This window comes from Lampetra planeri, chromosome 29, assembly GCF_965212315.1.
Source record: "Lampetra planeri chromosome 29, kcLamPlan1.2.h2, whole genome shotgun sequence".
NCBI classification, from domain to species: Eukaryota; Metazoa; Chordata; class Hyperoartia; order Petromyzontiformes; family Petromyzontidae; genus Lampetra; species Lampetra planeri.
The window spans coordinates 6,177,288-6,192,645 of NC_136135.1; the positions used below are offsets into that span (position 1 = coordinate 6,177,288).

The 15,358-nt window shown below is 51.3% G+C and overlaps 1 protein-coding gene across 2 annotated transcripts in view; it reads left to right on the plus strand.

Moving 5' to 3' along the window:
• LOC144728618 (B-cadherin-like) overlaps nucleotides 1-15,358 on the plus strand; it is a 45,824-nt gene that overhangs the window by 26,581 nt on the left and 3,885 nt on the right. Inside the window, exons 6-17 of one of the 2 annotated variants that reach the window (XM_078608171.1) lie at nucleotides 2,339-2,480; nucleotides 2,723-2,886; nucleotides 3,999-4,133; nucleotides 5,313-5,498; nucleotides 6,191-6,456; nucleotides 6,812-6,954; nucleotides 7,964-8,191; nucleotides 9,526-9,780; nucleotides 10,361-10,518; nucleotides 11,721-12,214; nucleotides 12,662-12,812; nucleotides 15,040-15,137. In XM_078608171.1, coding sequence (XP_078464297.1) covers nucleotides 2,339-2,480; nucleotides 2,723-2,886; nucleotides 3,999-4,133; nucleotides 5,313-5,498; nucleotides 6,191-6,456; nucleotides 6,812-6,954; nucleotides 7,964-8,191; nucleotides 9,526-9,780; nucleotides 10,361-10,518; nucleotides 11,721-12,214; nucleotides 12,662-12,812; nucleotides 15,040-15,137 — 2,420 coding nt within the window. The remainder of the gene's footprint in view (nucleotides 1-2,338; nucleotides 2,481-2,722; nucleotides 2,887-3,998; nucleotides 4,134-5,312; nucleotides 5,499-6,190; nucleotides 6,457-6,811; nucleotides 6,955-7,963; nucleotides 8,192-9,525; nucleotides 9,781-10,360; nucleotides 10,519-11,720; nucleotides 12,215-12,661; nucleotides 12,813-15,039; nucleotides 15,138-15,358) is intronic. The other variant, XM_078608169.1, reaches the window with a different exon arrangement.

Consider the following 15,358-nt stretch of genomic DNA (forward strand, 5'->3'; position numbering starts at 1 on the left):
GATTGAGTGAGTGAGCTGTAGTGTGGCGGTTAGCGTGCTGCGCTACAAACTCGGCAACCCGAGTTCGATTCCCATACCATGAAGACGGTTATCTGAAGTGGTCTTGAACCTCGCCTATTTCGAATCAGTCTCAATTGAGTACCTGGTGCGGCGTGTAAACATCACCACTCGGGATGCAAAGATGGCCGGGCGTGGTGCTGGCCACCCACCCCCTCGTGTACCGTGCTGGCTTTCAAAGGTGCTCACTAACAGCATTTGCCCCAACAGTCTGTTACAGACTATGTGGGGCATCTTTGCCTTTTGAGTATGTGAGTACGTGGGTAGGTGCATGGAATTTAGCTGCAAATCTGGAAACTCTCCCTTCTGCTCGTTCCTTCTGAGTCACTCATTCAAAATTCTGCTTGTGTCTCGTAAAGTGCGGCAAGCAGCGGAAAGTTCGGTGCCGGTTTCCTCATTACCCCCCCCCGCACACACCAACCCCTGCCCCTCCACCACAGTAGGGCGATGGGCAGGTGGTGGGGTTTAAGCGTGGGTACTCCTACCTCTTCCGAGACGTCTGACCAGTCTGGAAGAGTAGGCCAAAACACCCTCCAGTGAACTCTCGAGAGCTTCCTCCAGTCCCATCCGCCAGCAGTGGAAAGAGTGAGCGATTTGCAGGGCTACGCCTTTACTTTATTGCTGATTTACGTCACTGCTGGTCAACTCTCGGTCACCGGCTGTAAATTGTGGGAGTGGTGGCCCAGATAAAAACAAATTTACGAATAACACGAAGCATCCGTAATAGCAAATATTGCTCACCAACACAGAAAGCGAGTGATGGCCAGGATGTGCTCTATGCTGGTATTGTTTGTTAAATTAATTCGCTTACTTTCTGACATTTGCCGCGATATGGGAACTGAGTCAAAAATCTGGAGCTCAACGAATGATTAATTTTTGACAAGCACGGTTAATCCGCAACCTGCATTTAATACCCATGGATATGACTGTACCATCATCATTATCATGACCTGTACCATCATGATCATTGTGAAACAGGCTTTAGGGAGCTCTCAACTGGTGCCACCTCACAATGAGCTTTCAGTTGTTTTTTAAATCATTATTATTCATGTCGTATGGCTGATGTAGTTGCAGAGCAACAACTACAATTTCACATTCAGGGGTTCAAGCCAGACAACCACGTGAGCAGCAGCGGAGTGTCATCGCTGTGATGTCTCCTTCATATTTGTGGACCGGGCATTGCGTTGTTATACGTTTCACGGTCTATTCTGGATGTGGCACATTAGGAATGGACCACTCTTTTAATAAGTCCCTATGTGCTGTGCAGTACATCAACGCACGTGTGTACACCAGCATGTGATGACTGAGTTGTGCTGGTAGGTGGCTGGCAGGGTTATTGACTAACCGGACTTGTACACCAGTCACATGGTTAATGGCGACTCGGCTGAAGATTGCTGTGTCTGTGTGTGACACACGTGCTGTTGCATCTTACAGATTGACCACAATAAATGTGTTTGCCCTCGATTTGGAGCACCTGCCCACGTCATTCGTTTCGAGTGTGCAACATGGATGGCCACAGTTGTACACTCCTGGAGAGTTTTTAATTTTCCATTTGTGCATCTGGTATCCGCATCTGCCATGGTTTGTTAAATCATTGATAACTATCATCGCCAGCAGAATCTTCTATGACCACATCACCCTACATGCATTCGATATGAAATCACCAAGGCTCGGCAGAATTTTGAATCTGGCTAGTACTTGGATGACTTGCATTGCAGTCTGTCCAGGAGATAGCTGCATGGCAATGAAATAATGAATACAAATTGTGCGGAGATTTTAGTCTTAAGCTATCACGTTGAGTGGGTTGTCTCTGAGTAAGGCAGTTTTCTCCCATGCACATGCCACATTGGTGACACATCTCAATGCAACACCCTCCTGAATAACAGCTTGTTGAGACTCAGTGGGGCTTTCCTTAGCAAAGTGCATTGCTATTCTACCAACGATGCCAAAGTACGCATTTCAGCAAGTTAAATATTTTATTGATTTAAGCCTTAGAATGCTGGAAATAGGCGATATTTGGAGAGTCCATAGCCATCTTATCTCTACAATCTTCATCTTTGTTCAAGAGCATATGCTGACAGGTGGGTATGACCGACATGTATTGACAATCATTTAAAACTGTTGTCTTTCCACCCTCACACCAATGCTATCCCAGTCGTGCTACCGCCATTTAGGCACAGCAATCAGAGCTGCGCGTCACGTTGAGGGAAACGACCCTTTCAAGGGGGCTAAGTCTTCACGTGCACGGCCCCCATTGCAAATGTGTGCCTTTCTCTGGCAGCTTAAAGGCCACGCCATATCCACCAGTGGCGTGCAAGTGGAGGATCCATGCGACCTGAAGATCACCATCATTGACCAGAACGACAACCCGCCCGTCTTCAACATCTCCTTCCAGGGTGCCGTCAAGGAGGGATCTCAGCCCGGTAAGCCAGGCCGACCCCTGCAGCAACCCCATGGCACCGCGCGCTTTCAGCTTTTACTCCGATCTCCCAGTGAGATGGCAATCTCAGCATAAGAACTTCTTTCTATAATGGGTTGGAACCCAGGATTTCAACGGTGCTAGCTCAGTGCTCTGACCTCTCTCTCGAGCCGCCCGGTCACCTTTACCCCCCCCCCACCTTCACTCGTTTGAATTTTCATTCCTCGCGCATCCCCTGACTTGCAGGCACCGTGGTGATGCAGTTGATTGCCACGGACCGAGATGACCCGAAAACGGCAAACGCGCGGCTCTTCTACAAGATTCTGAGCCAGACTCCGTCAGGAAAAATGTTCGCTGTCAACGAGAAGACGGGCATCGTCACCACATTATCCAGCGGCCTCGATCGCGAGGTGAGACTGCCTCCTCTTTCATTTGTTAACAACTGACTTTAGCCGCCCCCCCCCCAACTGATATTCTGTGTTGAGCGAGGGGGCGAGACGCTTAGGGGGTCTCATTACCATCATCATCGTCGTCACGATTCGTTGGCAGATAGCCCGGAGTTGTCCACTGCACTTTTCGTCATTATAAATGTATTTCGGTCTCTATTTGAGACCGAAACAGGAGGATTTCTCCACAACTCTGGCTGTCGCCTGATGAGGCTGGTTGTAATTACCGGTGAAACGTCATACTCGAGTGGTAAATGTTGTGGGTTTACTCTCCAACACACCGGTGTGCTGAACTTGTAACTAATTGGAATGCTTCATTTACGTGACAATCCTTACTAACTGACTGTTGGGTGGTCGCGGGTTTAACGACACATTTATATTTATGCGATCTGACCCAAAAAAAAACTCTCTTTTATGGATAATAAATACATGTTTGGTTCATGGTCAGCAAACCCGGCACGTACTGTGTTTTAAACGATGCCAAGAATAAAATGTTGCTTCTGTTCAGCGGAGGGAAGGTGGGGTGACGGTGCAATGGTGCGGTGGGACTACGGGGAGACAGAGGGGAGTGGGCTGAGTCCACGGCACCACACGGCTGTTGAAATATTTGGACGAGAAATCAGGCGCTTCGGGGGCCGTGTCGAGCTCAGCTCTGATTTGTAACGGCCTTCGAAATGTCTTCGTACCCCTAGTTATGGGTACAGAAAAAAATACTAAGCTAGGAAGGATTTAAAAATCGAATCACATCGTAAGTACATTGTGTATTACGGCGCAAGGCTATCACGGAAGCGCTACGTTGCACAAAGTCGGCAGTAGTTTCCAATTATGGGGCGACGTTTGAGTTAATTGAGTTAATTGCTGGTAATTTTTGAAAATTCAGCTAATTTTGGACCACAACCCTGGCCCACAATGGCCCACCCTCGCAGAGGGTCCCTGTAACGTCCACTGCGAAGCAGGACGGCGCGCGTTAACGCCTGAATGCTCGCGCAGTATTAACCAGGGCGGCCGGAGGGTTCGAAGCAGCCCCCCCGGGTAACACGAGCCGGCGCGTGTGCACCGCCCGCATCCTCGCGTAGACCACGTCGAGCTACTCGCTGTCCGTGATGGCGACGGACAGCATCGGCGCCGGCCACGGCCTGAGCAGCATGGCCTCCTACACCGTCCGCCTCATCGACATCAACGACAACGCCCCGGTCTTCAGCAGCAAGAGCGTGAGTGCTCGCACGTGCGCTCGCGGCAGCAGCAGAAGAAGAAGCCGGACTCCATCTGCTTTGCGACACCGATGAGGGTGGGGCGGGTGTGGAGCGGGTGGGTTGGAGCGGGTGGGGGGGTTGGAGCGGGTGGGGAGGGCGCCGATGCTGTTTGTCACGGCGCGGTGAGACGTGGCCGTAATCCAGTGGTGTGGGATGCGGCCATACTGAGGTCGATTCGGCCTGAAGTGGGTGGAGTGTGCAGACAGCAATGGGGACGTGAAGGCGAAGGTGGCCGGTGGTGGTGGTTGACCATATCACCGCCCCCTCCCCCCGCCCCCTAAAGTGGCATGCCACCCTTCGGAGTTGCTCGTTGATGGCACTTGCTCCCACAGCCTGTGTGAGCTACACGGGTGGTGGGGGGGATCTTTGCCTTGGACTTTTTTGTGATAGCGTTATAGTTGGACACGATACAAGCAAAAATTGTACAGTGTGGACCAATCAACTTCAAGGACAGTGCACATTATCAGAGTTGTGTTTTTTGTTTGCATTATGACTGCCGGTATTGTGGTCTATGCAAACATGACTCCTTGTAATAAAGTGTCAGTTTTGTTGCCAGATAGAAGGGTAAAAAAACTATTATCAGTTATTATATTGTATTATTATCTGTTTATATTTTTGAGCATTGCCCGTTCTTACCGTAAATGACGCCCAGGGTGGATGAAGGGATGTAACCAACCCCCCAGAAATTTAAATTGTCCTCCGACAATAACCTCGTCGTTTGTTGTCGTTTGTTCTTCATCACGGGATCCGCTGCGTGAAAGTTGCCACCACATTTATAGTTTAGGTGAGTTTTATTTGCATCTTTTTGTGAATTGATTTGTTTACCTTTCCTACACTCTGTACTCCTATCGTGTTTTGTATTGTTTGTTGTTGTAAAGTTTTGACCTGTTCCGACCAGACATTTTCGTAGCTCATCGGATTCCTCCAGGATGAATAAATATTTTGATTCTGATTCTGACAGAATCGGGCACGCCCCCCCCCCTCCACAGCTTTGTATTCTGGGCATTTGCCCAGATCACCTGGCCGCCAAGGCCAGTCCTGCTCTGCCTGCGCGTTGATTTATCCACTCCCCATTTAAATCTCTTGTCTTGCCCTGTCCCCCCCGCCCGCTCCATCCACGTCTATCGACGCCTGCAGTTCTCAGGCACAGTGGTGGAAAACATGGTGGGTGCCACGGTGGCCACGATCGCCTGCAGCGACCGCGACGAAGAGTTCTCCGCGAACTGGCGCGCCGTCTACACCATCGTGAGCGGCAACAGCGGCGGCTGGTTCGCCGTGCGCACCGACCCCAAGACCAACCAGGGCATCATCACCACCGTCAAGGTCTCGCCTCGCACCGCCCCACCACCCTCCAGCACCAACCTACACCAGCCCCTGACACCAGCGGCTCTTCCACAGCTGGCCAGACAAAAAAACTTACAGAGTTGCCCGCAGAGCTACAGCCGGGCCTAGAGATATTGCCCGGATATGCCCAAATTGATACATATTGGTGAGATGCGCGATAATTGAACGAGCGATACAGATGGGAGACAAAGAGGTTTTCAAATGAGATGTAGATGAGAGATACGTTGGTAAGAGATGACAATTATGGATGCGATAGATAGAGAGATGCACAGCAGACAGAGATGAGAGGGAGACGTAGACACGAGATTGCAATTAATGATACGAGAGATGAACGAGACAGAGATGAGACAGCTGAAGACAAAGAGCACAGATTAGTTGTCACACGTACAGATGTCATGACGTCACAACAACACGAGACGCCGCTAAAACGCATGACGTCGCATGCCCGCAGACGCCTCTTTTTATTACGTTGCCTGCCAAAAGTACTTGAAGAACCGTGCCTTTACACACTCGGGCAGTAGCATGGTTCTCAACGTACACCTCAAAGATGCACAAGACCCAGGTTCGCCAGCGGCGCCACCTCCGCCCTCTGACCTGTGACCCACCCGGGCTACCCCATGTTTTGCCCTTCTCCCGATGCTCACGTTCTCACGGCTGTCCCCCTTTGGCAGGCGCTGGACTACGAGTCCATGCAGAAGGCGCAACTGGGCGTCTCCGTGCAGAACGAGGTGCCGCTCCTAACGAGCACGGGCCAGGTCATCTCGGGCTACAAGTACGACTCTAGCACCGTGTCGGTGACCGTGTTGAACCAGGCCGAGGGGCCCGTGTTCATGCCGCCTGAGCGCCGGGTCTCCATCGCCGAGGGCGTCGCCATAGCAACGCTGCTCACCACCTTCACGGCCCAGGACGGAGACAGGGACCCCAACGCTCGGATTCGGTGGGTGCGCCCCACCCGCACGCGCGAGCGCGCGCGAGCACGCCCAGAGCTAACGGCTAGAACCCCGAAGCAGCCATCGAACAAAGACGGTTACCGCATTGCTCGCTTTCAGATGCGCTTTTGTGGCCGTCTGGAATGCTTCTTCCTTCCAATATCAGGAAGCCACTGGAGCTATGCGCATTTAAATCTAGATTGAAAACGAATTTCTTTAGAACTGCTTTTTATGTTTAGTGTGTTGCCCTTGCCCCCGCACCTCTGGTTGGCACGGTTAGCTATGTACGGTGCGAAAATAAGTCGAACATACATCCATTCTGATTAAATGACTCGCTAATCCATAGCCCACCTCGCGCTGCAGATACCAGAAAATCATGGACCCCGCAAACTGGCTGCGCATCGACCCTGTGACCGGCGCGGTGTACACCACCGCCGTGCTCGACCGCGAGAGCTCGTGCGTGTACAACAACACCTACACCGCCACCATCCTGGCCATCAAGGACGGTAAGCCTTCCGCCGGGGTTGTTGTCGACGCACGACACCGAAAAGAGACGGTCGCCGTAGGTGAAGGGGCGCGGTGCCGCGGCGCGTGACGGACAACGGTCAGCGGCACCGGGGCTCTGGGCCGCGCAGAGGGGTTGCAACCATTGCCGTCCGCGGAGACGAAAGTCAGGCCCCGGTTATAACCGCGGTCTGTTATAATAGCCGGCATTTGCGCACCGCCCGATAACCAAATTGAAAAAGGTGACTTAAAAACCCAGTTTTTTACCGCTTTGCCACACATGTAGACACGTCTACAACAATGAACGTCACATCTCTTCCCGGGGTAAACTGCGAAAGGAAGGTTTGCTGCCGTGCTGTTGGTGGTCAGCACGCGGGAAACAATGGCGCAAGTTTCTGTAATGCCTCCCCGCCGCCTCGCTCTAAGACAGCGGTGCCGCGCGCGGCGCTTAACGCGCTGATCTCCGCACCTCCAATTGGCACGTTTGGCTGCGTACGGTGCAGGAAGATGTTTGACATACGTACACGCACGCACTGGGCGCGCGCGTGTCACGTACGCCCTCATGGACCGGCGTGTTTTTGCGGCCGGCTTGGTGCTTCTATTGCCAGCAGGTGTCGCGCAAGGCCCATTTTCACAGGCATGAATTGGAAGTCGCGGCTTTTGGCTCGCCATCAAACAAAGACGGTCACTGCATCGCACACTTTCAGATGCGCTTCTGCGCCCATCTGGAACGCTCTTTTTTCTGATATTAGGCAGCTGCTGGAGCTATGTGATTTTAAATCTAGATTGAAAACAATTTTTTTTAAGCTGCTTTTTGTGTTTAGTTTGTTATCCTTCCATCACACCTCCAAGGAGCACGGTTGGCTATGTACGGTAGAAAACAAGTTCAGCGTACATACATACGTATGTACGTTCAAATTCTTTTGCAGGATACGCACGTATGTATGTACGTTGAACTTCTTTCGCAGCATGACGTACACGTAGCTAACCGCCTGCCCCGTTCGTCCGCAGGCTCTCCGTCGATGACCTCGACGGGAACGCTCGTGCTGACGGTGCAGGACATCAACGACCACGCGCCCGCGCTGCTCAATGGCAACGTGACATCGTGCACCAGCGACGACCCGACGCGGGCCAACATCACGGCCATCGACCTGGACAACTACCCCAACGCTGGGCCCATGCGCTTTGAAGTGGTCGGGAACGAGGCACAGGCTTTGTGGGCCATACAGCCCATTGACGGTGAGGGCGGCATTGCCATCGTCGTTACCACTGACACATCAAATCAAGTCGTGATTTCACAAAGGCACCGCTGTATTTCAGAGACGTAGTTTGTTGTCCTTCCGCCGCACCTTCAATTGGCATGGTTGGCTACGCATGGTAAGACGGAAGTTCAGCATACATACAGGCAGTCCCTGATTGACACGATAGATGCGTTCTTGAAAATCTTCGTAGAAGGTAAAATTACGTTAATACATTTCACCATCCTATGTAGCTCTTTTTCAGAAGCGACCTTACCACATATGATAGCTCAACGAAGTGGCTCATCATCTGGAAATGTATAGCACGATTCTAAATATCGAGACAAATATCAGAGGACCCGGATAAAATCCACGTGATCACGGAGGGAACATGCAACCTCCAAATATACAGGCATTAGGGTCGGTATCGAACCCACGACCTCCCATGATATTCAGGCCAGTAACAGGGCACAGCGGTAGAGCGAGGGGCTCTTAATCGGAAGTTTGCAAGTTCAAATCCTGGAATGGAGGGGTTGACTCAGCTCATCATCCCTCTGGGGTTGAGAGACTCGTCCCCGCCATAGGACATTTTTTATTTCCACCACTGGCTCAGGGCTGTGTCGGCGCATGCCTTCAATACAGAAAGCACTATGGAGAAGTTGTTAAAGCAAAGATGTGGACTACACCTGTTCTACGTGTGTGGGATGCAATGTTCCCCCCCCCCCCCGTTAGACGTGTGGGTTTTCACCAGGTGCTCCGTTTTCCTCCCACGTGTGAACACTCATTAATGTAACCGATAACACCTTAATATATAAAGGACCGTGCAGCTGTGGCAATTGTTGATTCCGGTTCACTGCGTGGCTGCCTTGCCACATGTCTGTGGTTCCTCACGCCTCTGAGTCGTTCTCTGCCGACGAGAGAGCAAATACTGTGTGGTACCGAGTTGCAAGTAGAAATGACTCATAGTTATTACGTGCACCACTTTCATGCTCATATGAGCAGGAATTCACTCTTGACCTTTTGAACACAATCTGCTGCCTCCCGTTCCCCTGTGTGCGTGCGTGACCCATCACACACACGTGGGGAGCGGTAGTGTAGCGCTTGGCACGCTGCGCTCCCACTCATGGTCAACGCCTGTCACGATTGTCTGAACAGGTCCTGGGCCTCCCCTATGTCGACTCAGCCTCAAATGAGTACCTAGGGCGGTCGGGCGCGGTGCTGCCCACCCACCCCCTCGTGTGCCGTGCCAGCCTCCATAGGTGCTCGCTATCAGCACTTGTCCCAACAGTCTGTTAAGGTTACACGGGGGTTCTTTGTCTTTTTGCGCCGTCACAGACCGCTCGGCGTACATCGTGTACCGCAACGGGAAGGCGCCTGGCACCATCCACGAGGTTCCTGTGCGCATCCAAGACCGGCAGGGCAAGGCCAGCGAGCACATGGTGCGCGTGGGCATTTGCGAGTGCTTCGACAACTCGGACGTGTGCCAGGCGTGGCCCTTCCTGCCTCCTGCTGCCCTGGTGGGCGGAGCTGGGCTGAGCCCAGGGGCAATCGCTGCCCTCGTCCTCTCACTCCTCCTGCTGCCTCTCCTCGGTACGGACGGGTCGCGATGGCTGAGCGCCGTCAGGCTTTGATTTTTGTTTAGTTTTTTTTAACACGCTCCTAACTAAGGCTGGAAGCCTCGTTTTATACGTTCGCTCCGTCCGTCTGATGATGACCTCTCGTGTTCGGGACTTGTCAGCCCTTAACTTCTCACTGCCGGTGTAAAACGCCGGTAAAATATGTGGGAAAACTAGCGATTGAAAACGGCTCTGAACAGATCTCAGCGAAAAGAGACGGGAGTAGAGGGAGACCGAGGGTGAGATGGGAGGATGTGGTGGACACGATACGATGCCGGTGGATGTGACGAGAGAAGAGGTGCAGAATAGAAGCTCATGGAGGGAGAATATCCTCGCGGCTGGCCCGTGCACCCAAGGGAAACACAACATGATCACAATTGTCGTTTCGGATAACATAAACAGAACAAAATCAGCAGACAATATTGCCTCCCATCGAGATATTGTGGCCGATATTTATAACCAGTTTCGTTGAGCGACGGTCAATCGCCTCTTTGAACCCTGACCTCCGTCCGACCTCCCCTCTCTCCACCGTCACATCCCTCGATGCCCACCAGCGCTGCTGCTCATGCTGCTCTTCTCCAAGTGCTGCCCCATGGGTATGGCCGGCGCCGGTGGGGCCGGGAAAGGAAAGCTCTTCCTGGTTCCCGCGGACGACGGCATCAAGGGTTCCCTCATGTCGTACCACGACGAGGGGGCCGGAGAAGTGGACAAGGTGCGCGCGTGCGTGTGTTTTGTTATAGCGCGCCGCGGTGGCTAGATGTCAACACCCTCGCCTGATATGCAGGAGGTCGTGGGTTTAATCCCGACCTTAACGCCTGTATATTTGGAGTTTGCGTGTACTCCCCGTGGTCGTGTGCATGTTTATTCAGGTCCTCCGGTTTTCCCATCCACATTTAGAAACAACGTGCGTTTAGAGTATTTCGCTCCTATAAAAATGTCCGCGCGATAAACCACTTCTTTGAGATATAATTGATGGTAGCCAGGTCGCTTCTGAAATAGAGCTGTGTTGCTCAGTGGGCCTTACCTGGTAAAATAAAAATAGTTTAATTTGGTAGTTTAGTTTTTAAATCGTGGTTGCAGATGCAGCCGGGTGTCGCCTTGCTCCTCTCGGCGTTTGTCAGTCGGCCTGTAGTGTCGTTTACCGTTACCGCTGGAGGAGAAAGAGAGGGAAAGATCGGGCCAGGCTCGAAGGCCCAACACGCCAAGTGATCGGCAGCAAACTACACTGTGAAAGGTGTCATACATAGGAGCGTCGTACTACAATTGTACATGTTGTGGGTTTACTCTCCAACACAGTGGCACATTTTATTTAATCGACAAACCTTACTGATTGGCTGTATCGGGTGGTTGTGGGTTAACGACACATTTATAATTTCGCAATCTAACCCAAAATAAGCTTTATAATGAGTAATAGATAGGAGTTGATACATTTGTTTCATTGAGCAAGGTTATGAGCTCTTGTGCAAAGAGACGATGATTCTAGCAGCGCGAGGGAAGGATCAAAAAGAGAAAAGTTGTGACCTGCAGTGTGTGCAGTCATGGGGACCAAGTGTTCAACATGGGTGGAGGAACAACTAACTTACGTTTCCGTAAAAACCATGAATGATGACAGTAGTGACGGGGAAAGTGGAAAAGGGCGACTGGCCACTTGTGAGCGAGTGACTGGGAGTGAATCATTGAGTCGCATTTACTTTCCACATTTCACAAGCATATGCGATATTGCTTATGCAAACACTACCACGCCCAAAAGTGGGGGGGGGGAGTATGATTTTACAATGTAGCACATATGAAGTGTTTGACCAGGTGCAAAAATCTCACCAAGTTTACAGAAACTTTATTAATCGGTTGACTAAAATGTCCCGTACTATTTTTTTGCATTTTATTCATTCGTGGATCTTTTTTTCCCATCCCCAGAATATGGCCCTGTCGTCCCTGCATGGGGCCCACGCGCACAAAAACGGGGGCTCCGTCGCGTCCGACGCCACGTTCTCCAGGCTCAACCAAATGGTCGATGGCTCTGCGGTCGGGGGCATGGCGGCCGGCGCTGCTGCGGCGGCGGCGGCTGGCGGAGCGGCAATGGGCGCCGGAATGGCGGGGGCCAGCGGGTCGTCGGAGACGCGGAACGAAGTCACCAAGACGGTCACCACGACTCAGTCCTCGTCGGGGGCCCACAATGCATCGGGGCATGCGGCCGGAGCGGTCGGAGCGGCCGGGGCTGTTGGGGCGGCTGGGGCGGCAGGGGCGGCTCTGATGGCAGGAGCGGCGGGGATAGGGCAGGGCAGGTCAGCGGGAGGAGACGTGCATTCCGGCTACGCCACCACGCGGTCGCACGGTTACTCCACCGGCGGGCGTTATGGCGCCGGCGCCGCTGGGTTCGACGGCACGGAGGTTTACGGCGCTGACTATGGGTGAGAAATGAATTTCGCCTTGAGGCTTTTCTTTTTGAGTTTTTGAACAGTGGGTCAAGGTTAAAGTGCAGCCCTGTAATCTCTTGCTTAGGTCATTGCTCTAGAGGTTGCTTTAAATGCACGGATTTTGAATGAATGTATTATTTATATTTGACCGCAAATAAGAAACATTGATTACACCTTCCATGCCCTTAACATCTGCATAGAAAAAAAAAGTCGTTATCAATAGCTGTGTTAAGGTAAAATCGTGTAATAAATTTACATTTTGGGCAATAGTGCATATTCTCTGCTCTGCATACGGACCATTGCGTAAATCAGTCTTGTGTCCTAATGCAATGCCAACGATGGGAGTGGTGGGATTCTTTCGACCACTGCTCAAACACGACCGCCCGCGCCGACGCCTCACGCTTTACGCGAGGGTTGACATCGCGTCCGTGCCCGACACAGGCTGTCGGACCACGGAACCTGGGCCCACCCGGGGAGGCTGCGTCGAGTGGAGGCTCCTCCCGTCGTCACCGAGTCGACCTCGTCGTACCACTACCGCTCACTGCAGAGTCACAGGGAGGGAGTCAAGAACGTGGAACTCTTCCTTGGAGAGGTAGCCCTCCCCCCCACCACCCTCCCCCCCAGGAACAGAGACCTTTGGGCGATGCTTTGCTCCCTAAGCAGGCCTTTCCATGTCCCGCCCACGTTCTTGCCGATACGACGTGAGCGGCCTTCGGCACGACCCAACAATAAAACCCCCCAATGCGGAGTGGTGACAACAGCGCAATCCGTACAGTGGCGTCGCTGTCGGGCGGTGCAACTGTGTCGGGGAAACACGGGCCGGGGGTGGGGCAGGCGGCGGCGGGCTATGAAGAATGGGGAAATTTTTATTCTTAGTTTTTTTTCCGGTAAAGTCACGTAGGTAAAAAATCTAATCAAAGAAATGAAAAAACAACTAAATTAAATCACGACGTTTCGGAGGCAGGTGGAACCGTTACAGCCAAAATCAATGTAGTAAGTGATTTTGGCTGTAACGGTTCCACCTGAAGACGGAAGCTTGTGTTGCCTCCGAAACGTCGTGATTTAATTTAGTTCTTTTTATTTATTTTATTTTATTTTTTACCTACGTGACTTTACCGGGAAAAAAAACTAAGAATATGAATCATTGCAGTCACGAAAGCTTCAAATCTATAATGGGGAAATTGTTTAGGTTGGGCCCCGTTGACATTCGGCGTACCAGGGCCCGTTCCAGCCACGCCGCATCGCTGTTCTATTCTTGCGTGTGGCAGCAGTGTGTTGAAGAGCTAATCGTCAATATCGAGGTCTGCCAAGCACGACGAGAGGGCTTCAGGAGAGATTTTGTGTTGTTCATCTTAAATGAGTGAAGGACAAGCGTGCATTGGCCTGTTGATCTTCCGATTCGTTTGATGGCTACGACAGCGTCTCCGAGGAATGGCAAAGCTATGCCACTGCAGCCATGGGACTATCGTCTTCATTAGGAGCAGCGGGCAAACGCATCATTGCAATACTAAAAGTAATAGTTAACAAATCTGTCAATCCACTGCTGGATGTCGGCATCCCCACACCGTATCAGTGTATAGTGACTGCAGGGATTCATCTTCTTGGTTCTTTTGGTAAAGTCACGTAGAATGGAAATAATAAAATAATAAAAATAAAACATTATAAAATAATTCTCACGGCGTTTCGGCCACAACGCAAGCAGCCGTCCTCAGGCTGCTTGCGTTGTGGCCGAAACGTCGTGAGAATTATTTGATTATGTTTTATTTTTATTATTTTATTATTTCCATTCTACGTGACTTTACCGAAAGAACCAAGAAGATTTATAGGGGTTGTCTAAGCTTACTTCGCCACGCCAGTCAGTGCGGGTAGGTGAAGGGGCGGCAACCCAAGACTGATTCCAGATGTAATCTGCCACTGATGTTGGCCATGGTCGGGAATGGATCTCAAGATCACTCCGGGTTTGTAGCGCAGTTTGCGAACTGCTGCGCAAGCACTCCGCTGCCGAATAGCAACGATTTCCATTGTTTGCATCGATTTTATTTACAAATAACATTAATTGTTTGGATTTGAAGCTTTCGTGACTGCAGGAATCCATGCTCTTTGGTTCTTTCGGTAAAGTCACGTAGGTAGAAAAAAATAAATCAAAATAAATCACGACGTTTCGATAGCAACACAAGCAATCGTCATCAGGTGAGACACCTGATGACGATATATAGGTCTGACCTCTATAACCTCTTGTCACGGCAGCTCTCTCGCCTTCTTCAGCAGTCTTCTTGCTGTGGTTGCCTCACCTGATGACGATTGCCTGTGTTGCGATCGAAACGTCGTGATTTTTTTTTCTACCTACGTGACTTTACCGAAAGAACCAAAGAGTATGGATTGTTTTACTCAAAAGTTGTGTTCCTGTTGTGCTGCATCTATTGGAAACTAACACCTCATCATTCCTCGTCTCTTCTCAACAAATCACGCTTACATTTCCATCTCCTTGACACTTTCATTTATGCACAAGTCGGCACTTTTTGTTTCTTGTTGTGCAGATTATCGGAATGTCGTTTTGTTCCCATATCGATGGCAATCACTGTGCACGCACAGAGATGGGCACAATGAGTGAATGAGTGAAAGTTCCTACAAGTGCCAAATTATATTTTGTTGATGCGGATGTTGGTGACTCGGGCAGAGACCGCCAAATTGACCGAAATCAATTTATAGTGGGGGATGCATTTGAGACCGGTTATAAACTGCCCCCCACCCCCTCCAGCATAGCAGGCAAGAGCATTTCCTGTGTAGGATAGAGAACGTATTTGACAATGTTCCCACAGAACCCTATCGCAGGGGGGCCGAGATGGGGGTTGGAACCAGTCACCAATGGACTTGGAGGCGAATGTCCTGACCCCCTAGACTGCCCAGCCGCCCCCATGTGAGTTAGCAGTGTGGTGGCCGTGCCCAGTGATAAGTGTAAAAGCCAGGCAACACGCGAAGGCAAATTGGTCCGATTAGCACGGTTGGCTACGTACGGTGCAAAAGGAAGTTCAATGTATGTACGTGCAAGTGACCCGCACTTCCCTAATGATCTGGTCTCACCCTTCCAGAGCGGTACTCTATGGGCCCAGGGTACATTTATCACTGGTGCTTCTGGTT